Below are 22,901 nucleotides of genomic sequence, written 5' to 3'. Positions count from 1 at the left end.
ACCTTTTCTTAAATCTTTCTAGTTTTCTCTTGGTATCTTTCTAGATGAAATTGGGATGGATATATATGGCATACACTTTCATACTATAAGATCAAAACAGAGTAAGACATGAAAATGTACAGATGCTCCTGGCTTAAATGTTTGTACAGTACTTCACATTTCTTTCAACTCCATAAAATTAAATAACCTTGATTGTTCTATAAGTACACTTTGTCCTTACATTAATGTGAGGTATTTTAGTACCTTCAGAGTACTTAAGAATTTCACTTTTAACTGGGACTATGTTTTAAGATAGCATGTGGTCATTTTAAGTTGTCTCAACAAACACAGGGCACAATTCACTGGGAAGGTTTCCTGCACAAGTTTCATTAAAATGAATGGGAAGTCTGTACAAATGCCCATTCGGTTCAGTGAAGCCTGCACTGGAGAATTTCCAGATCGATTTTGCTCACAGTTTGTTGTAACTTTTACTTCATTCAAGTGGATTTTTGTGTTCCTTCTGTCTTGTGTTTCCTGTGCTGGTGCACTGTGTCCAACCATTCTTCCTTCAACGTGTTAATTTTAGGGGGAAATCATTTTCCCGGTAGATGTTCTTCACAAGTAGATGAGTGTAAAAAGATAAGATTGAGAGCTAACATTTTGTTACGCTCCTATTTTTCATTTTGGACTAAATGATACACAGTTTAAGGAATATTGCCGATGATATATACATTGGGAGACAGGGATTTCAAAATAAATGGCATGTGTGACATGGAAGCTATTTTAAGGAACTGTCTTGCTCACCTGGTCAAACACCCATTCCTCACTGCATTTTGCCAATTCAATCCATTTTAGATGTAACTTCGGGTATGGTGAAAGACCCACCGGACGTCTTGGACAGGCAAAAATGCCTTGACGCTCTGGCTGCTCTACGCCACGCTAAGTGGTTCCAGGTTCGGAACATCATTTTACTTTCTTCTTGTAGCCTTATGAGAGAGAGTAGTTCAGTTGTTCAGTTGGATGTTAAACTACATCAAAAAGGGGGGGGAAATCCAGGTTACCCATAGTGAATATGTGTACTCCTATATAAAATTAAATGGCTAGATGGGAAAAATTCATCTTTGTACAGAAGAACTGTTCGTTCAGTTCTTGCCAATTTGATGTCAACTTGTTTTTCTAACCAGCTAGCGAGGTTGAACATTTGGCTCGCTCTGGGGGAATTGTATGTTTGGTATCTGTTATGTATTCCATAAGGCTGCAGAGTAACTTTGCTTTAAATAACAGAATGTGTGTTTAAAGCTTTGTGTTTTAGATGTAAGACTTTTTACTTTTTTATTTTTTTAAGCTCATTAAGTGTAGGGAATGAAAGGTAAGAAACTATTTGGTTCTGTGACTTTGCGCTTCAGCAAAGGCACAAGCAAGAAACCAAACAGATTCCCACAGCCTTTCATTCTCTCTACTTGTTAGCTTTTTTACTTTTTGTATTTCTATTATAGGAAGGTAATTGTATTTGCTGTTACAAATAAATCTTAGGTCAAAGTGTGCAGGAATTCAAGGCATATTAGACTTGCAATATAACCTGTGCACCTTGACTTGTTAATCTACTAACCATGGCCTAAAATGCTTCTGTAAATGGCAGTTCCTGGAATGTCTCCAAGTGACTTATTTATTTTCTGTCTTTGAGCTTCCATTGAACAGTGGCATTTTAGCTTTTCTAAGAGGCCTCTTTTTCTATTGGTGCTGGGATTGATTAACTTGATTTTGTATTGCTCTCAAGGCTAGAGCTAATGGTCTGCAGTCCTGTGTCATTATCATACGTATTCTTCGTGATCTCTGTCAGCGAGTGCCCACTTGGTCTGACTTTCCAAGCTGGGTAAGTAGTATTTTAAAACTATGAACATAGTATCACAAGTTATGTATCATATTTGCATTGGTGTATTTCCTTTCAGGGGCATTATTTAGTCAGTTTCTCAGTCTTTGTTGATTTCTTTCAGAAGTTACATTACAGTAGATCCTCGATTTTATAGACCTTGATTTAGTGGATTTTGGATGAGAGAAAAACAAAACTGAATTTCCAGCAATACAGACTTTGCTCAAAGCAAGTTCATTGTATGGCAGATAGTTTGAACAATGTCTTTACTTTTTATGTTCATTATATACATGACTCTTTATGCACATATAAAATCCCATTGCTATTTAACAGACATTCAACTCTAATACAGAGGCACAGCTTTCCTCATAAGGCTATTAAAGTGAAGATTTATTAGCTATTATAACTCCTCTGATAACATACATAGATCAGGATGATCATGGATGACTAAAATGAAATATTTTAGACAATAAAATATAGAGTAAAAGATTTCTAATAATAGGAAACTTCTTAATAAAGATCAGATAAAGCAACAAATGAGTGATAAATTACCATGGGTCTTTTAGTATCAAGTCAAATCTCTTTTGAGCAATAGAATTATTACACCTTCAGTAAAGGTAATTTCAAGAATTTAATATTTTGCTATTTAGAACAACCAAAAGCAACTATCTCAAACATGTACAGATTATATTGCAATTAGAAATAGGAGAACCACCATACGGCTTAAAAGAAGCTTGGGATACTGATTTTAGTAATCTCATACAAGAGATTGGTAGATATTGTGGCAATTGGGTGGATTCACCTCAGCTTCAGTATAAGAACTGCAAGATTATAAGTCACTGGCACTTGACTTCCATTAGATTAGCGCATATGTATCAAAAATATTCTTCCAAATATTGGAAAGATCATAAAAAAGGTTATTTTTGATTTGTGGTGGTGGTCATATGATAAAGCTATATCCTTTTGATGTAAGATTTTGTGGAGATAGCATCACTAAACTCTGCTCCCTAAAGTAGTTAGGTTTACTGCATTTATTTACAGGATCAAACCTTAAGCTTAAAAATAAAGAATTTGTCTATTTAATTTGGATGGATTTTATAATTTACCTCAATAGCAATACCCTGTAATATAGTATACTATTACATATATGGTAAATTTGTAATATGTGGTTTGTCTATTTACACTGTAAGTTCTTTTTTATATTTTCTATTTTTTTTCTCTGTATCTTGGATTAAGTACCTGATACTATTTATTATTCATAGTTCAGTAAAAACAAATACAAAACTTATCTGTTACATCACGGCAAAATGAATTTCTAAATAAGCAAAAGCTCATTCATTCAATATTTTTAACATCTATGTATTACAAGCTGTGTATTTTAGATGGTAATACTGGGAAATGTAGGGGAAAGGTAGAATTATTAAAACAAGATAATATGTAAGCTTTCTCCATACAGACATAAATATGACAATATAATTGGTTACAGGAAAGTGAACATTTTCTTTATGGTAGACTTTGAAACTGTGAATGATGTGGGCAGATGCTGGGGAGGGGGAGGAGTGCAGGGATGCTGTGGGCAGGTGAAAAATCAGAGGGAGCAACTTCCAACCTCCTATCGGCTTTCCCATTGATTTTGCTTGCGGGAAGTCAACAGGAAATGTTGGCAATCTGCAATCATGTGACTATGGTCCACTGCGACATCATAATTGTGAGCCAGGCACCAGCATCCCAGATCATGATCACAGGAATGCTGCAATAATTAGAACTTTAAAGATCAGTTGTAAGTCTCCCTCATTCAACGCTATTGTAAGTTTGAATGGTCACTGGACAATTGATTGTAACCCAAGGACTACCTGTATTTCAATTTGTAAAATGTCTTCCACGTGGTTGTTTTCCAAGAAGATCCTTTTTTGGTAGCAGTTGCCTTAGCCAAGAGGACTTTAGAACTATTAGTTCCATTCAGTTAGAGAACACAAATTGGTTTTTCAGAGGGATACTATAATTCTATGGCCCAGGCTCTACTCCGTTCAATAGTTAACTCCCTTCTGAAAAAACATGAATATCATCTGGCTTGTGCCATAAGACTTATTCATAAAGGACCCAGCAAGCCTTGCAGACTAAGATTTGTTTCCTTTCTTCAGCATTATCTTTTTGATGATGTAAGACGTATGATAAACAAGACTTTCTTATAAGATGCATCTTACAGCACATTCTACAAGGAAGACAGCAGTTTTAGCAGTGTTCTTCGCAAACCAGCCATTTGAACGTACTTAAGTACATGAACTAAAGTTGACATATTCTTTTTTGTTGAATACATTTGTTAGTGGATGGATTAAAGATCATTCCCAATTCCTAAACTTCAGCCAAAGCATTTTGCTTGTATCCCTCACATTCTTAACATATACTGGAGCATTAGTTCCTAAAAGTTAGTACTGAAAGTTTCCATTAGTTTAGAATGATGGAATCATCCAGATACCCTCTCAAGCAATAGCAGAGTCTTTTTGTCAGGTGCAAACAACCAGTACCACTGATAAATAGTCTCAAGCAGAACATAAATGGTTAGTTACCTATGTTGCAATAACTTCAGCAGACTGACTAAATTCCCTTGGGAACAGTCAGCTGAGGCTTCAGGGATTCTGGGGGACATCAGGCCTGTGCTACATTCTGCAGCACAAGAACTCTATGCTTACTCACCCCCTCCAGTCTAGCTGGAGATCCCACCACACTTTTTCACCTAATAACAGGTCACACCACCACCACCACTCTGTTGGTCTGTTACAGACAGTTTTAATTTTCTTTTTACTTACGTTCTCCTAAAACAAGCTTCTTGGTATAGTTGATATCGGGTTTAGCCATGGATGGAATGTGATCACTGCCTTTCTCAGGGAATGTAAGAATTTAACCTATTGTTGGTGAACTCTGTTGCACAAAACCAGAAGGAACTTCCACAGTAATAAGTTTTGCTATATGATTTAAATGAAAATTTAGGCAGTGGCTTATTTTTGCTTGTTTATTTAGGCAATGGAATTATTAGTAGAAAAGGCAATTAGCAGTGCGACTGGACCACAAAGCCCTGGAGATGCATTGCGAAGAGTATTTGAGTGTATATCTTCAGGAATTATCCTAAAAGGCAAGTTGATAGATACCCAAAACGAGTAATTTCTTGATTATTAGTTTTGCTGATTATTTATTTATTAAATTTATACTGCCCTTCTCATATCCATATTTCTTTAGATTTTAGTAAGGATGAAATCATATTTCTGATATATCCGGTTTCTTGTAGGTGGTCCTGGTCTTCTCGACCCTTGTGAAAAAGATCCTTTTGATACACTGGCTTTAATGACAGATCAGCAAAGAGAAGACATTACTTCAAGTGCACAGGTAATTGAATGTTGTGAATTATGAAGATATGCAAGCCAACAGTATAATTTAAGTTGAAAATCAATTGTGGTACCCAGTAGTATTTAACACTTGTTTTCAAGTAAATGGAAAATCTTTTTTATATAATTTGGTAATTTATTTAAATTTTCTTTGAGTCAGGCTCAACTCATGACACTGCCATATAGTTCTTTTGGCAATAGCATTAAAGAGTTTGCTACTTCATTCTTTATGTTCTTTTTTACTTTCCTGTTTAGTTTACAGCCCTAATATTGCCTAGTTGTCCTATACATGGACACAATTTTATTTATAAATTATTGCTTTTGACTTTTAAAAATGAAATCACTAAGCAAACAATAGTAGATGAGCAAAAATGAAATGTTCTGTAGAAAATTGTAGCTAATACCTGCTTGCCTCATTATGTATATAACATAAATATCAAATACTAAAACACCTGATAGATCCACTATGGTGTCCCATGATTCATGTATGTGTGTCTCTCTAGAGCTCAATTCAAAATCTTCTAGAGTTTACAGTATCCTGTTTCTCCCCCTCCCTTCCCTATGCCATACAATTAAGCATGACTTCCATTGTATTTTTCAATTACCATAGTATTGGTTGAGCTGATTTTCCTGAAGTTTTTTTCCCTCCTTCTCTCGACTCAAAACTCATCATAACAGGACAAGTTATTCACCATGATCCAGCTTTCAATTTATTACTCTCAGAACCCATTTTGCAAATGCTAGCATTGGAGCATAATAAATGCTTTTTTTGCTTGGATGAAGATCATAGTTGACTTAGCCAGACACTCCCACTTCCTGTAGCAGCTTTTAAAGGTTGCAACTGCCAAAGCATTTGTGTTCTTTTAGCTTCTTTCACATCCCCATTGCCCATAGAGCAATGGATGCTGCATCACCATTATAGGCACTTAATAAGGGTTAATAATAAGGGTTCGAAGCCTTCTGAGTGGTCTGCCAACCTAATTCCATGCAAGATAAAAAGAAAAAGATGGATAAAGGCCCATCACTTCCCTGATTCCAGGTCCCTAATTCTTCTCCACCATGTCCTTCTCTAATCCTGATACCACAAATTCTGTTCTTGATGGCCTTTTCAGCCCATATACTTCAGTTGACACCAGCTTCTCCTCATACACAGAAATCAATCTCAGAATGAGAAATCTGAAATAGGTTTGCCTTAAGATCTATTACTCCATAATACCTTCTTTTCTCCCACCATAAGACCTGTTTGGACAACGATCCCTGTCATTTCCTGAGATGATATGTAGCTTGTGAAATCTCAAATTGTATTCCATGCTATTTCATTCTGTAGTGGGGTTCATGCCAGTGTCTCTGAACTTGACAATAATGTCTCTGATTCTATACTGCGATTATCCCGATTATCCTTCAAAGGATTTAGATGCTTTCTATAACAATTTTTCATCCCACTCACATTTTGACCAAAATATCAAACTTTCAGCTAGAAGAACTTTACCATCTCATATTAAGATGTTTTAGCCAGATGTTGGCGTTGTTTAGACACCCAACATAGCAGATTTATAAACATCAGCCTGAAGGCTCCAAATGACCATCATTCAACTCCAATGTTCATCTATATCATATATATTTGGGATCAATGGCTCACTTTTAAGATATATGTGATTCCATAATGTGATATTTTCTGGAGCATTTTGCAAAGTTATCATTTTATGTTCTAGATTAAACTGTTGCCATATCAAACCATCATTTCTAAACATCTCATTTGTTCCTTCTTGGAAAAAATTGTCTTGGGGACTAGATTCCTCTCATTTTTTTCTTTATTGTTTTTTTATAGGCACTTTAATCTCTCTAGGAAAGTCGCGAGTTAGGGACCGTTGTTATCTCAAATATTTTTTGAGGCAGCTCTTTTATATATATATATATTAATGCTCTCATACATTCATGTCAGGATGAGGAGTTCACATCCAAGATCTCTGCATACAACACCCTGAGTATAAACATAGACATCACAAAATTTCTTGAGCTTCTCATAGTTTGGAATTCCATGGTAATCAAATACAGCAAAAAATCTGCACACCAAATTATTCTGTAAACTAGCAATTTCCAAATATGCACAGATATATAACCTATGTAATTCACAGATGACTGGAGTTCCAGTTAAATAACAATTCTTGTACTGAAAAAAAAATGTGTTAAATAAGTTTTTTGGTGCTGGAAATTAAAACTAACCGGTCTCTGTTCTTATGAAGTTGAAATTCAATCCATCTGATTTCCTTTTTCTATCCTTCTTGCTACTAGTTTGCACTGAGACTCCTTGCATTCCGTCAGATCCACAAAGTTCTAGGAATGGATCCTTTGCCCCAGATGAACCAGCGTTTCAATATTCACAGCAATCGAAAAAGGAGAAGGGACAGTGATGGAGTTGATGGATTTGAAGCTGAGGGGAAAAAAGACAAGAAGGACTACGATAACTTTTAATCAAGAAATTTGTGTGTGCATTGTTAACACAACAAGGTGAAAATGGAAGCCATTTGTTGTAAAAAAAATAATTCTTAATATCTGTTCAAGTACAACTGCCCCTAAAAGTTACAAATACTTTTGTGCAGCATTCACACCATTTTAAAGAATGTGCAGACTTAATTATGATAGAAAAAGATTACTAATGAAAACTGTATTTCAATTTTTGGTTTGTTTTTAGCCTGCCTCCTTTCTTTATATAACTATAACTCTTTATTTCTGTTCTTTATGTTAACTGGTCACTGTGTACTTAAGTTGTACTGTATTTAATACATTGTTAACGTGTTTCAATTGCTTTGTGTATCTGCAAATATGTTTAGATTTTTTACTTACCTTTCACACTTGTAAGTTGCTTTGTATTAAAAGAAATGGTAAATACAGCTCCTCCTTCACTTAATATTTTAGAGCAGAACACTTTTTTGTAAAGTGGGGCTGCAGGAGTATTTCTCCTTAATGTGAAGCATTAACAACCTCTTATCCTGCTATTTAAGTGCTTTCAGTTTAATGTTTCTGCCAATTCCATGGCATTTGTCTATCTAGTGATATAATGGTGTAATTAAGACAGATTTGTGTTATTCTAATCAGGTTTGTTGTTAGTTACACATTAGCAGTATAAATGCAAACTGTATGCAGTATGAACAGCAATTTTAGCAATTGATCGAAAATTGCATGATTTTGTTTTTTAATAGAATGGCTTTTTAAAAGTATTGTTTTAGGCTTCATCTCTAGGGCTTTGTTCAGTTGATTTTGACATAGCAAGGCCAAAAAATAATTTTCTGAAATGTTGCAGAAACTGTAAGCAAGAGGACAGTTTTTCCTGTTTGGGTAGAGTTTGGCTAACTATTTTTGGAGAGCTTTATAAGTATGGTAATAATATCATTAGCTCTGAATTAAAATAATTGTTTACCATATCAGTGCCTGTGAAATGGTTCCTTTGCTGTTTTTGTACCAAATTATACAATAATTTACATTTAAACCTAAAATTGAAGATAACAGTATCTCACATAAATTGAAGCCTATGCTATAAAGGAAAAAGAGCAGAAAATTATTTGTGGCCATAATGTATGCTTACGTCTCCTTCAAACAGCTAAATATTATAGCAATGGTGTAATTCAGTCTACATCTGCCTGTTGATGTATGCTTTGGTTCACAGGTGTGATTTGTTACAACACTACAGTTGAATACACAAATAAAGACTAAAAATGTACTAAGTGATGTACTATTGATTGTACACTCAGGACAGATACCCCTATTATTAGTTACACTAATTTATCATATATCAGTTTAGCAATGTTCATAATATTCCTAAAACTGCCCTTGGAAATATGACATTTTGAATCGGTCTAATTTCAATAAACTACCTTAAGCCTTCTATTCCAATCAGATTGCAAAATTCTTGACTTTTCAAAATGTTTGAATGTGCCATGTCCATTGCCTTGAGCTTTTGGAGGAAAGACAAAATACACTTCTAATAAGAGTATAAATAAAATCATCAGCTGCGATGAATTTCTCCCTCACATAAAGTTTGAGAGTTGAATTTCACTTTTCTGAAACTATCTGGAAAAAATTATCTAAAATACTATAAGCGTTAACTGGTTCTTCAGAAACATATCTGGGGACAAAAGGCATCAAACTTCCTTGAATAGTAAAATATATTGATTATAACTATATTTTACATCTTAATATGTAGACAATATAATGCACATAAGTCAAAATAAATTATGTGCATATGTCTGGTGATGTGCAACTGGTTTTTGGGGGGCTGGAACTTCAATTTCTGTTTCTTAAGAGGAAAATTCTCTGTCCCTAGTAAAAAAAAAAAATTAAAGAGTCGAAAAATGAGGAATCTTTCCATCAGCAAGATACATGTGCAAATACTTTCCATAGATGAAATTCATTCCAGTGAAGAAAGTACTGGTTGCCTTTACAGTATGTTTGTCCTTAGAGTAGGCAGTTTCAGATAATGAAATTTCTGAACCAAGCATTAGTGCAGCATCTCTTAACAAACATAAAGCAAAATAACCAATTTGCTGGTGTATACGTAAAGAGTTAAAGATGAATAGCAGCTTTCTAGAGCAGTGTTTCTCAACCGTGCCAATTTTAAGGCATGTGGACTTCAACTCCCAGAATTCCACAGCCAGCATTGCTGGCTGTGGAATTCTGGGAGTTGAAGTCCACATGCCTTAAAATTGGCAAGGTTGAGAAACACTGTTCTAGAGAGTAGGGGGAAAATGTGCTAATGCTAATTAGAATCCTGCCGGTTTTGTACTATTCCTTTGTTTCATTTTGTTAATTAAAGATGATGGAGAAGAGGGGGGTTCATATCAGTTTAATTTTTTAATCTTGGTAAAGCGTTTGTATAAATTTACTTCAAGTAACCTTGTTAGCTTTTCTCTCTTGCATTCTTTTTTTTCCCAATCTCACTTCAATTTAAGTGAGAAGCTCCTTAAGAAGAAAAGCATTTATTTATGCTTATTCTGGTAGTTGAGTCATGACAACTGGACTTCTTTTCTGTTGGTTAGAAACATGTCACATGATCAAAATCTGCTTAGCAACCAACATGTATCCACAAGAGTAGCAACATCCCAGGATCATGTGATCACAAATAGTGACCTTCCCAGCTGATTTCTGATAAGGGAAGTCTAATGGGAAAACTTACCGCCTACCCAAGCGATTTGCTTAACAATCAGGTGCAACTACTCACTTAAAAATCACCTTGCTTAGCAATTGAAATTGTCATAAGTTAAGGACTAACTGTATAAAAATTCAGATAGCTTGCCTCCAAAAACAAAATTAAACCAGAATATCTGGGTTTATACGGATTTAGTATTTTTTGGCTGGGTTATAATGAAATAGATTGCTGTTTACTGAAAAGATGTGTGGAATAAAACCTCCCATGCATATATCAGTAGAAGACTGCTCTGTCCAGTGATGTATATGCTGTACTAGCCTTGAAGTTTTGAATGTGAAGGCCTAAAAATTAGATTGCAGTTCTGTACAGCTTTGGGAATACATACCACTGAATGAAGTAGGGCTTCTCAGTAAATACAAAAAAGATTAAGCTGTGATTATACATAGATACGAATTTTTAAAACCTGGATGAGACTTTGTTTTCTTCAAAGAATTCAGATACATTTTAGAATTTGGGAAATAGTGGTGCAAGTATTACATGTGGACTTAATTGGTTACTTTTGTCCTCTGCTTTAAAAAGAAATATACAACACATTCAAGATGGGTGTCTTACAAATCTACTCTTTGTTTAATTGCTGAAGAAATTGGTTCACATATGGTGCTAGATTAAAAGCAAACAAATCCCTGCATGGCTAGGGCAACACGTGGATCGGATCTTAAATCTTTTAAAACTTTAAATATTTTTTAAGTCCCAATCAGCATAGCCAGTGATTATGCAAGTTGTAATCCAAAATATCTGGGAAGCACCAGGTTTCATCAATAGTGCATTATGCAATGTTCAAACAGTGCTGGAATTGTTTATTTCTACTACAGAACAAAAAAAAAATGTTAGCATGCTTGCTTAACCAAGCAATAATTCAACGTTAAGGACATTGCTTCTAAATTCCAGTGAAATTAGAACACAATTTTCACTTGGATCTAACAATCATATCAGTGAAAACATTTTCTTTGATTAACAATGGTGTGAACTGGCTGCTATCTAGAAGCAGCTGTTTTATTGGTCTTGCTGGGTCATTTAATATTTAAGCCATTGAGATAGCATTACTGCTTTCTTCCAGGAAATACTGCATTTCTATTAAGCTACAGCTGAGACAGAAAATAAGTTAACTGGAGTAGAAACCTCAAGCAATCATTTTCCAAGTCCCCAAACTCCTGAATTTTTAAAAAGAGAAAGCTTTCTGCAGATGAATGACTTCAACTATTTTAGGGGTCAGAACCAGTGACCCCTTATTCAGACTAAGTTTTATAATTACTATTACCATCAGAGCTATTTGCAAATCAATTGTACAAGAACTCAAGAACCCCTGCCAAGGAATCAGTTATTTCAAGCCCTCTAGAGCAGGGGTGTCAAACTGCAGGCCAGACGTGTCACCGGGAAACCGCCCTCACCCCATTGCCGGCAATGGGGAAAAAGCTCCAATATGTTGCGTGACGTCACGAGTTTGACATGTCTGCTCTAGAGTTTATTATGCAACAATGAAAAAACTGCTGGTAAGAACTGTTCTGAATCATTCCATCTGGGCTGTCAGAATTGTTGGGGTATTTCCTCCATGGTCAAGAAAGCTAAGATTTGCTGCAAGATTGCATTTTTAAGGGGGTAAGTAAAGAGAGAGGCAACAGTGGTTGAATTCACACCCTACCATAGGCCAAAGTGCCATAGTGTTTCTGAAAACTCAGCTTTATGCAGATTCTGAAGAAGCTTCTTGGATGAAAAGTGAAATGTTTTCAAGGGAAAAAACAACAGGAAAGTCCAGTTGCCTTTTGGAAAAGCACCTTTGGGACAACCATGACATAGACATTCAGATTCTGAAGAAACTTATAACACTGAGACAAAAGCACCAAAAACAGCACCCAAAAATGAAATTAAAAAATAATAAAAATATTTACTGTAGTGGTTCTGGTGAGTCTCCCTGGACACAATCAGTTGGTCTTTAGTGAAGTAATTTTCATTGTAGTTCAGTCCCAAAGATAAGAATGGTTTCCATGTGTCAGCAATAAATGGGATGATCATCACTGGTTTAACTTAACGAAGCAAGTATGCTTTGAACCCTTTTTTCCGTGCAGCATGGTTTGTCCACACCAATTCCCTGAAGTGCTGCTCATTCCAATGCATGCTCCAGTTTTTAGCCCTTTTTATTTCTATTTTACAAACACAAATAAATTGCCAATGCTTCACTTGTATAAAAGGAACAAAATGGTGCTTTTTCTGGTTTCCTCTCAGAGTTGCAGGACAAAAGGGTTGGGGGCCTTAAGCTCTGATCCTGGAGGGTTGCTGTAATGGTCATAAATGTGAAAAAAGGTCATAAGTCACATTCAGTGCTGTTGTAACTTTGAACGGTCACTAAATGAACTATTGTAAGTCGAGGACTACCTGTATTTTCCCCCACAATAACCCTGTAAGATGAGGGGCTGAGAGAGACCCAATGGTCCAGAGTCACCCAGCTGTGTTTGTTATCTCTCTTCTATAATAGTTGTGTGTTGTGTGAGTTTCTCAGCATCCTTAATTCTATCGGACTCCTAAGAATATTTTGTTAAAAAAATAATAAATCTTAGAATTCATGCAGAATTCAAAATATTTTATTTTAAAAAATGCAGTGTGTGTGAAAAAAGGAACCTCATTTGTGCGTATACTTTACTCTGATATATATATAGTATATATAGTAATTAGCGTGACCATACACGGGCAATCAATTCAAAGTCCGAACTTCCAGCAGAAAAAAAAAAAGAGAAGGAGCCAATCAGGGAACCGCAGAGGCTTTTGATTTACTGATTGGACAAAGCAACTATCAATCAAAGTTCGTTCTTGAGGCTTCTGATTGGATTCTCTTCTCGCTCTTCCCAACCCTCCAGGATCAGAGCTCAAGGCCTCCACCCACCCCGTTGGGCGGTCCGCCGCCTTGATTGACCGCGCGCTGGCCCAATGGCGGCGCTGCCTCCGGGGCCCTTCCTCCAGAAATGGGGAGGATCGGGGAGGGGCCGCCGCGAGGCGCGCGGGAGAGCAGGCAGAGGCCGGTCGCGGCGATGGGAGGGATCAACTACTTGAGACGGAACAGGGCGGCGTTGGCGGAGGCGGAGGATGTGGAGTCCTCCTGGGAGGAGCTGCCGACACCGCCGACGACGTTGCCGACGCCCCTGCCCGCCGGCACCGGCTGGAGCAGCAGCAGCAGCAGCGCCGCCGCGGGGGGGACTTCGTGGGGGAAAGCCATGCTGGGCGCCGGGGTGGGCGCGGGGGCTAAGCCGGCCAAGCCCTCCTTCGTCTCCTACATCAGCCCCGAGGTGAGGCCATGGGGGGGGGGGCGGCGGCGGCGGCGGCGGCGGGCGCTCCGAAGAGTTCCCGCGAGGCGGCGGCGGCGGCAGCGGCGGCCTCCTCGAAGGTGGTTCGCTCCCCGGGTTTCCTCTCGGGCGGCGGCGGCGGCGGCTCGTCCTGTGGGGAAAAACTTGGCTTGTTTGTGGGCGAGGGTGCCGCCGTTGCAACCACGCCCGCCTCCCATCCCTTAAGTCTAGGAAATGATGGCTGGGATCCCTCTTCCTTATTCAAGGGAGCCTTTGGGGGGGGGCAGGAAGTGGGGGCAGGATCCCTAATGAGCATTTTTACTCTTGGCATCTCGGTTTATCAGCCCTCGGGAGGAAAGGGCTTATCAAACTCTCTCTCTCTCTCTCTCTGTGTGTGTGTGTGTGTGTGTGTGTGTGTCAAAAGGCGTGGGGATGGGGGCTTCTGGCGCTGCCAAAATAGAGGATAAAGGTACCGTTTCCCGTCTTTCCCTTTTGCTAGTAAGAAGGGCAAAAGAAACGGGGGTGGGGAGGGTAAAACGTGGGAGGATTTGCATGTGTGAAACGGGATCCTTGTACTGCCTCCCCTTCCCGGGTGCGTCTTTGTGAATTGAGCGTAAATTGCCCTCTGGAAGCACCTGCTTCCTCAGGAAAAGCATGTGGTTTTTATATACGTTAATCAGTGTATTATGGGGACGAGCCCATGTTTTAAGTTCAATTTTAAAAGCTAAAGGGGTTTGTCGTCGGGATGCAGCAGAGTTAAGAGAGTTTGCAGAGAAAGGAGTAAGGTTTCTTCAGACTGCTTCATTTTTCGGCTCTTCGGGAATAAAATTGTGAAAAGCGGTGTCCAGAACTAATAAAAGAATACTTGAAGTTGTGGAGTTGGGGGGAAGTTATTTCTGGGCATAAGATTTCCATAAGGCCTCCCAAAAGGAGCTTAAAATGCTTCCATTTTGCATCTGTAAGACTGAACATGCTTATGTCTTAGTTAATATTTAAGGTGCTATAAGACTCACTGCAGTTAGACTAAAAATGAAACTGTTTGTAGTGCTGTAGAGTAATTGTGCCACATTTAATAGCCTGTATCATTACTGCGGTTGTGCTAAGGTCTGTGTCTGCATTCTCCAAAGCACACTTCAGTAAGTTCATTGAGATTTGCTTTAAGCAAGCAAATACTACCTTAAGTATTTTCTTCTGGTTATCTGGTGGTCCTAGTTTACTTTAGATAAAACAGCATAGAGAGTCCTAAGTACTATTGGAGTCTGCAAACCTGTATGAGATAGCTTACTCCCCTTGGAGACTCTTTTTTTTTTCTGCACTGCAACTTAAATTTATCTGAAGAGCTAAAAGGGATATATGTCCCAAAGTATTTTCATTTTTAGATAGTTGCATCATGACAACATCCATTAACACCAATGTTTTGAAAAGCAAATGTATTACATATTGCTTAGCAAATTGGTTGTACATCAATTAAATGTGGGTATTGTAAAAAAAAAAAGTGCTTTGGGCATGTTGACATAATGTGCTGATCTGCAGCCCAAGGGAAGCAGTGCCTGACAGAGATAAGTGAAAATAAACTTTTCTTTAGATCCATTGTGTCCCTGTTTCACTTCCTATGTATGAGCTGTAGGGCAGTGATGGCGAACCTTTTAGAGACCGAGTGCCCCAAAACTGGCCCCGCCCCCACCCCGCCTGCCTGCAGGGCCACTCACTGCCTCCAGGGCCTGCCGCAGATTGCCCAGGCAGCCCAGCAGTGCCATTGCAGCCACGCCCTCTGCCTGCGCCCCGCAGCATCAACTGTGCGTGGTGGGGTGTAAGGGCAGAGTCTTGACTACGCTGCCTGGCTGCCATGTCCGTAGCCGCATGGGCCACGCTCGGGGGTGACTCTCCTCCAGGGGGGCTGCTGGTGAAGGGGTCGTGGGGGGAGGCAAGGCTGGGGCAACGGCATGTGTGCCCACAGAGAGGGCTCCTAGTGCCGCCTCTGGCACGCGTGCCATAGGTTCGCCACCACTGCTATAGGGTATCTCTGAGAATATGGAGGACCTGAAAAGATTGTAAGGGGCGTACTTCCTCTCATAAGCACTTGTTGGGGAGGGGGGTTGTCCTAAAAACATCAAGATGGTGGGCATGATTAAAGCAAACTCCTTTTTGCATATACAGTATATGTTTTTTTTAAAAAGGCTATCACTTGCAAGGTTACACCTGCTTTTTTACACCTCATTCCCTCATGGATATCTTTGAGTAGCTTCCTGTTCCATATTGTAGAGTTGATCTGGACAAAAGAGGGAGCTCATATTACAAAAGCAAACTTGTTTTAAACTTTGGGTTAAAAACTAGGTAATAAATTGTAGTTCAACTGTGGCTTGAACCAGCATCCAAGTCTAGATGTGTCATATCCATTTAATATGTAAATTAGCAGATCGCATGAACATTACAACTGAGAACTATCATTTAACAAAAATGGTAGTTAGCTTTGAGACCACCTTATTGCTTTCAAGTGCATTTGTTAAAATGAAAAGCCATTTATTTTAAAAAATGAAATATTAGTGGAAATATATCTTTCTACGTTTGATGTTTGCGGTTTATATATGATATCTATTTAATCCTTTATTTTCATTCTTGGTTGTACTAAAAATGAAGGATGTTGGAAACATCATGTATTTAAAGAATACAAGTACATCTCAATATTTCTAACGAATGGTGAAACATAGTAATTTGTCACAGAACTAGATTGTCAGCATATGTATGCAGGATATAAATAATGACATTGGTGGTGCTCACATGACACTCCCATAATTAAATATACCATAGTTTACTCAAGTCAGTTTTTTGGATTTATGTGACTCGCTGAACTATAAGCTAACCATACATGCAACATTCAGGCAACATGAAGTTGGCTACTTTATGTTGAGTACATTGTAATATGGACACTTTTTTTGTGGACTCTTTCTTACAGGTTTCTATCCTTTGGTTAGAAATAAAGTAATTGCAGGATTACTAGCAAATTTTTTGTGGGAACAATTAGTACAGATAGAATTGCTTTGTCTGGATTTTGGCCATGGGCTTCTAGTTAGCTTAAAGATGCTGACTGTAGTAGGAAGGAAGCTGGAATATAATGGGATACACATGGAAGATACGTATCTGTCGATATTGTATTATTTGGTATAAAGGAAGAAGCCATTGAAAGAAGAGAATCCTGAATTTAATGGAACCCAAAATGGGTTTCTTTTATAGCTTTTTGATTAATGCTTGAAGAGAAAATTGCAACTGTGTTCAGAATGTTCTGATTTGAATTAGTAGTGGTGTAGCTAGGAGGATTTATGGTTAGTAACTTAGTGATAACTGAGACGGTGCACATACAGGGAGCGTCCTGTTGCGCAGGGCTTTTCAACCAGTGGTACGGGTACCACCTGTGGTACATTGGGACCTGGCAGGTGGTACGCGACCATCCTAGAAAAGTGGTAGCAGGGGAGGGGAATGAGGTGAACCGGTGGCAGCACCGCACAAGCCTGAGCGAGAGATGGCTGGAGCTGCAGGGCTGTCAGGGCTCAGCGGAAGCACCAGGATCCAGCTGGAGCTCGGCGCTGATCCTGGTGCTTCTTCTGAGCCCAGAAGAAGCGCAAATCAGCTGGAATGTTGCAGCATCTCCAGGGTCTTGTGATTTACATTCAGATGCTTGGCAACTGATTCATATTTATGACAGTCACAGTGTCCCAGGCTCATGTGAAGCCACCTGCTGCAACCACCCAGCAGATGGGGGGGGAATAAAAACCAATCCCCCCCACCCCACCTCCGCTGCCAATCCTCAACAGAAATGCTCACAACAATAGAAACCTCAGACAGGAGGAAGAGCGCTGCCGGGCGGGCAGGCAGGTGTCTTGCTCGGCTGTGGCTTGGGGGGCACTTTTTTCAGTGCCATTGTAACTTTGAACAGTCACTAAGTGAACTGTTGTAAGTCGAGGACTACCTGTACTTTATCACTTTTTTCCTTTTTTTTTTTTATCAAGTTTTTGACACCTTGCTAGGCGACTGGTGGGTACTTGGATGTTGCCATATCCTAAAAGTGGTACAATGGGTGAAAAGGTTGAAAGCCCTGCTGTTGTGGACAGTTGAAATAGCGTTAAACTGATTCTGGGAAACTTAAATCCTAGATATAACAAATGGAACAAGTTATATTTGAAGCTGGACAATGTTAATGAAACTGAGGAACCCTTGGTGTTCTCTGAGCTTGGTTATTTTCGTTCAGTTACATTAACCAGCTAGGTAATATCTTCAATTCTAGAAGATGGGGTTTGCTTTCTATTTTTATATACACTAAGTTGCCTTGTGAGTGTTGGTGGGGGTGACGTTTTCTCCTTGGTAGTTACTTGATTGGGCTGTTCATTGTTTGTTTGTCTGATGTTAATCCAAGTGTTAATCTTTACTTGTTTGTGTATAATTGCTGGCCAGGTGGTTTTCTGATCTTTTTGTTTCCTTTCTGGCTTTTTTAATTGTCTCTTTTGAGTGGTATGCAAATATTTATGTGCCTGTTAATGCTGACTTGTGAGTCCCAAGTTTCTAGTGTTTCCCTAGCATTTTTTTGGGATTTAGCTTGGTCTAGATCAGGGATAGGCAACCTTGGCTCTTTTATGACTCGTGGACTTCAACTCCCAGAATTCCTGAGCCAGCATAGCTGGCTCAGGAATTCTGGGAGTTGAAGTCCACGAGTCATAAAAGAGCCAAGGTTGCCTACCCCTGGTCTAGATCATTGTTTTTCAACCGTGGCAACTTTAAGATGAGTGGACTTCAATTCCCAGCATTCCCCAGCCAGCATGTGTGCTGGCTGATGAATGCTGGGAGTTGAAGTCCACTCATCTTAAAGTTGTCAAGGTTGAGAAACACTGGTCTAGATTCTCACAGATTTCTAGTTGATACTATGGTTAAATCTGTCTATGTGTTATGAAATTAAGGGGTTTTCATCGTGTCTTCTGGCAATTATGCTCTGCTAGCCTTCTACTTTTCTGTCTTTTTTTTTTTTTAAATTTACTTTGCAATATTAAATTTCAAAAAGATAAAATGCAAAGTAACAAAAATGGAGGGATTAGGAAGGGGGGGGAAATCAAGGAAAAAAGAAGCCAAAAAGTTACAAAAATATTTTTGCTGCTATTGTGCTTGTCTATATAGTACCGTAACTGTTTCTTAATAAAGAAAGATACTTGAACTTGCCCTTCAGGCCAGTTCCATACTGGTTATACTTGTTTTTTAGTTTCATTATTCATGCCCTCCTAGAGAGAAACATAGAATGAGTTGAACAATCTGAATTTCACATATAAAATATTATAATGTAATATTCAAATTGTCTAAATTCTTACCATCAACATTATATTCATTAATGTGAGCAAGACTATGCTTGAGGAAAAAAAATGGGGTATGAAAGGATTATGTTTGCTCCAGTATACTATGAAATTGTGAAACTTCAAATAATTTCTATGCAGTTTTTCTCAGTTTTTTTTTTTAACAGCAATTTAATGAGAAGGTCAGAATGAGAGAAGGACTGGCTTAAGATCACTTAGCAAATTTACTGCTTAACAGAAAAGAAATCACAGTCAGCATAGTTAATGGAGACTTGGGGAAATAATAAAAATAACTTGAATTATTGCATTCAATAATTCTTGAGCTCACATTTCAGTTAAGCAATCTGAAACTACATTTAAACTGATGTTCTTTTGTTTGTTTGGTGAAATTCTTGGAAACTAGTGTTGGACTCAATTTAACCTATCCCTTAGTACAGAGGTCCCCAACCTTTTGGGCACCAGGGACTGGTTCCGTGGAGAAAGGTGCGGTTTTGTGTGCTGCCTGCATCCCACGGATGGGGCTTTGCTTGATTGTGCGGACCGGTTGTTGACATGCCGCAGCCCGGTACCGGTCCACGGACCAGGGATTGGGGACCCCTGCCTTAGGTTGAATTAGGGGTCTGCAGCCTGTTCAGAACCAGGCTGCACAAGCGATGGACGCTTACACGGGAAGCTCTACTTGCATGAGCGGTGGGCACATGCACCCACCCCTTGTGTAAATGGAGCTGCACAAGCACATGTGCCTGCTTGCACAGAACCATCCCTCTCCCACCCCATACCGGTCCGCAAACCCGGAAAGGTTGGAGACTCCTGGGTTAATCAACTGGGGATGGTTTATAGCTTTGTAGGTTTGTAGGTTCTTTCTTTAACTGATGTAAAATGAATAATAACACTAGATTTTCAGGATTTCAGGACAACTTTATCTAATTTTTAAGACTAAATGATGAGTACTTTAGCATTTATCATAGTTTGCCATTTTTGATAAGTGTTTGGGCAGTCCATATGCATTATTTTCTTAATTCTCCCATTGTAGTCCCTTGAAGGAACTATGAGATATAGCAAAAACGAGTATTCTTATTAGGGAAAAACAATTTAATTTTAGATTTAGAGTCTTGGCTAAGTGGTATTTGTTTATTTTTTGCTTATGAACTAGCTCTGTAGTAAGTGTCCTTTATTTTTTCACAATAAATAGTTTGCTGGTATGCAACATTCATGGTTAACTGTGTTTATATTTGGCTGGCTTCCTGTTAACAGTTGTCAAAACATTTTTTATGCAAAATGTAACAATCTTGAAAAAAATTAGCTCCTTTCTCTAAGGTAAAAAGGAACATAAGATTAGATAATACTGAGACTGCTACATATTGACCTTAAACATTTATTCATTGCATAAATCCAATTCCTGATATTGCATCATTAGTATAAGTATAAATGGCAGTGAAATTGTAAGTGGTGATAATTCTGTAAATGATATTTCTTTTCTCATTTAGATCATATTGCCTTAGGTTGATATAACAACTTCTAGTTAACCTGAAATATGTAATGATGGTGTATTGATTTGTTTTCTCGGCTATGCAGACTTCAGGTTGCTATTATAAGCTTAATGCTTCACTGTAGATAAAATATATGACATTTAGAAAACAGGTATAATTGAAAAGGAAAAAATGGAAGATTCAGCATGTACTTTTTGGACTTATTTTTTTTTTAAAAAACGGAGATTCAAACAATTAGAGTAGTAAATGTTATGTTTTCCTTTTATTAAACTACATGGTAATGATGTTGGAATTTAATTCCATTGATGGTATTAATATTATAGTGGGATAGAGTTCTGGTTATTTGAATTTCTTTGTTGCTATTCTCAATTTAAAACATACATCTATCTACAAAAGCATATTTTTGTTCATTGCATATTTCAGCACATTGCATATTTTAGTGCCAAACAATCACCACAATATTAAAAAGATGTTGAGACTCTAGAAAGAGTACAGAGATATGTTTACTTCTGTTGGCTTTTCCCACTTAATTTGTAGGGAGTCAAATCAATAATTTGTTAGTCTGATGACATAGAAATTTAATATTTTGATTGCCAGGATTTCTCCCAAGTCTGCAATCAGAGGTCTTTCCTACCGGTAGTATTAACCATCATATAAAATAGAAAACAATCAAACTTGGAGCTTTCAGACACATTTTCAGACATTAGAAATCCTTAATTTACACTGTTCCTTTTCACCATCAAAACCAGGTTTTGCTAGTAGCTAATTAGGTTTGAGGAACAGAATGTATTATATACTAGGTGCTGTGTTTGTCGAGTAATTTAGGGCATGATAATTCCTCCCAATGCTTTCTTAACACCAGTTAAAGATTATTAGCAATTTTATTGAGTTCTTGTTTGGGTTGTGAACTTTGTTTTCCTTCTTTTAATATTTAATACTAAAAAGGGGAGCAAGGAATAGTAGATATCAACAATAGATTATTATAGCTTTCTTGTAATGGTAATCTGTGCTGGTGCTCTATGCTTATAATTCTCCACAAAAAGATTAGTCTCAAGTTACTGAATAACTCTGGTGAATGTTTTCTACATGCCAATGTAATACAGCAGAAGTAATTTGCCTTCAAAGCATGTTTTCAGTCTATTGAATATGTAACTTTTTGCTTAACATCTGAACTAATGCAATGTCCTTTCTTCTAGGAAGTGTATGTGAGGCAACCCATAGAAAAAGAAGTGGAACCTCACTTGTTACCAGGTAATGCTAAATAAACAATATTGCATAATATTGGATGCTGTAGTTGTGCATTACATGATGCAGTTAAGTAGATGTACTGTGTTCTAAGGAATATACTGTATGTCAATGAATGAGTAACTAAATACAAATAATTGTATTAGTATTGTATTATTATTAGGATACTTTTCAATTTGTGTAACTTAAAAACTCCTTGATTTAAAAAATGCATGGTGTTACTTTGAAAAACGAATCTGTTTGCCTTATATCTATGAAAATAGCAGAGACTACTGGCTAAATGGATGCCAGGGCAGAATAATGGTTCCTTTTTATAATGCAGTGATGAACTGTATATAATTTCCTTAAAATATTATTTTTTGATTATTTTCATATTAAGGGTGACTGTGCCCTGTGTTTAATATTGATCTGTTAGTGCAGTTTAAAGTGTACTACTATTTCTCCAGTTTAGAGCAATAACAGTAACAAAATTCCTTTAATTATATATAGCTCATATTATTTTTATAGTGATAGCATTTGAGCAACTTGGGATTTGAGATTCTAAGTAGTTCATTGCAATGTAAGAAGTAAATTTAACTTCTGTTAGGTGAGCTGGTGCTTTGTGAAGCGAACATGGTTTTGAAATTTGTACAAGACGATGGATCAAATCGTGGCACTTTCGGAAAACTTATTTGCACAAACTTCAAAATTTCATTCCTTGGAGAAGAATCCACTGTAGAGGATGTAAGTGATCAAAGTTATTCTTCATCTGCTTTGTGGGCAAATTCTCTTTGTAACATGATGGCTGTGTACTTTTTATCTCAATAATGATTTGGGCATGAAGTTTTGTAATAGAATATTGGAAAGCTAAGCTATTGCTCTCCTAAAATGAATTTAGTACAAGTTTACATCTTATAGTTTTGAATGTATAATCTATTTAAAGACTTTTAAGCACTTTTTTGGCAGAAAGTGAAAATAGTAAATCCCTGGCAAATTAGGATATTACTTGTGGAAAATACCAGGGTTGGTTTTGGCACAGTTCTGGGGAGGATTAGAATCTTTAAAGGGGAAAAAAAATCTGTGGTTAAGATTCAGCTGTATTTGGTAATGTTGGTGATATTCTATTTCATCAGTTCTTAGAGGTTTAGTACTC

The 22,901-nt window shown here is 37.7% G+C and overlaps 2 protein-coding genes across 2 annotated transcripts in view; both read left to right on the top strand.

Moving 5' to 3' along the window:
- ZFR (zinc finger RNA binding protein) overlaps nucleotides 1–8,947 on the top strand; it is a 47,690-nt gene extending 38,743 nt beyond the window's left edge. Inside the window, exons 16-20 of the mRNA XM_015817013.1 lie at nucleotides 835–932; nucleotides 1,757–1,852; nucleotides 4,868–4,979; nucleotides 5,133–5,230; nucleotides 7,522–8,947. Of these exons, the coding sequence (XP_015672499.1) occupies nucleotides 835–932; nucleotides 1,757–1,852; nucleotides 4,868–4,979; nucleotides 5,133–5,230; nucleotides 7,522–7,701 (584 nt within the window). The 3' untranslated portion in view covers nucleotides 7,702–8,947. The remainder of the gene's footprint in view (nucleotides 1–834; nucleotides 933–1,756; nucleotides 1,853–4,867; nucleotides 4,980–5,132; nucleotides 5,231–7,521) is intronic.
- A 4,688-nt stretch (nucleotides 8,948–13,635) lies between these two features.
- Nucleotides 13,636–22,901, top strand: part of MTMR12 (myotubularin related protein 12) — a 33,726-nt gene continuing 24,460 nt past the window's right edge. The window contains 3 exon segments of the mRNA XM_015817014.1: nucleotides 13,636–13,707; nucleotides 21,721–21,775; nucleotides 22,356–22,541. Of these exon segments, the coding sequence (XP_015672500.1) occupies nucleotides 13,636–13,707; nucleotides 21,721–21,775; nucleotides 22,356–22,541 (313 nt within the window).

The sequence above is a fragment of the Protobothrops mucrosquamatus genome, unplaced genomic scaffold, assembly GCF_001527695.2.
Source record: "Protobothrops mucrosquamatus isolate PMUCROS unplaced genomic scaffold, P.Mucros_1.0 scaffold548, whole genome shotgun sequence".
NCBI lineage: Eukaryota > Metazoa > Chordata > Lepidosauria > Squamata > Viperidae > Protobothrops > Protobothrops mucrosquamatus.
This window is presented reverse-complemented; position numbering and strand designations above follow the sequence as displayed.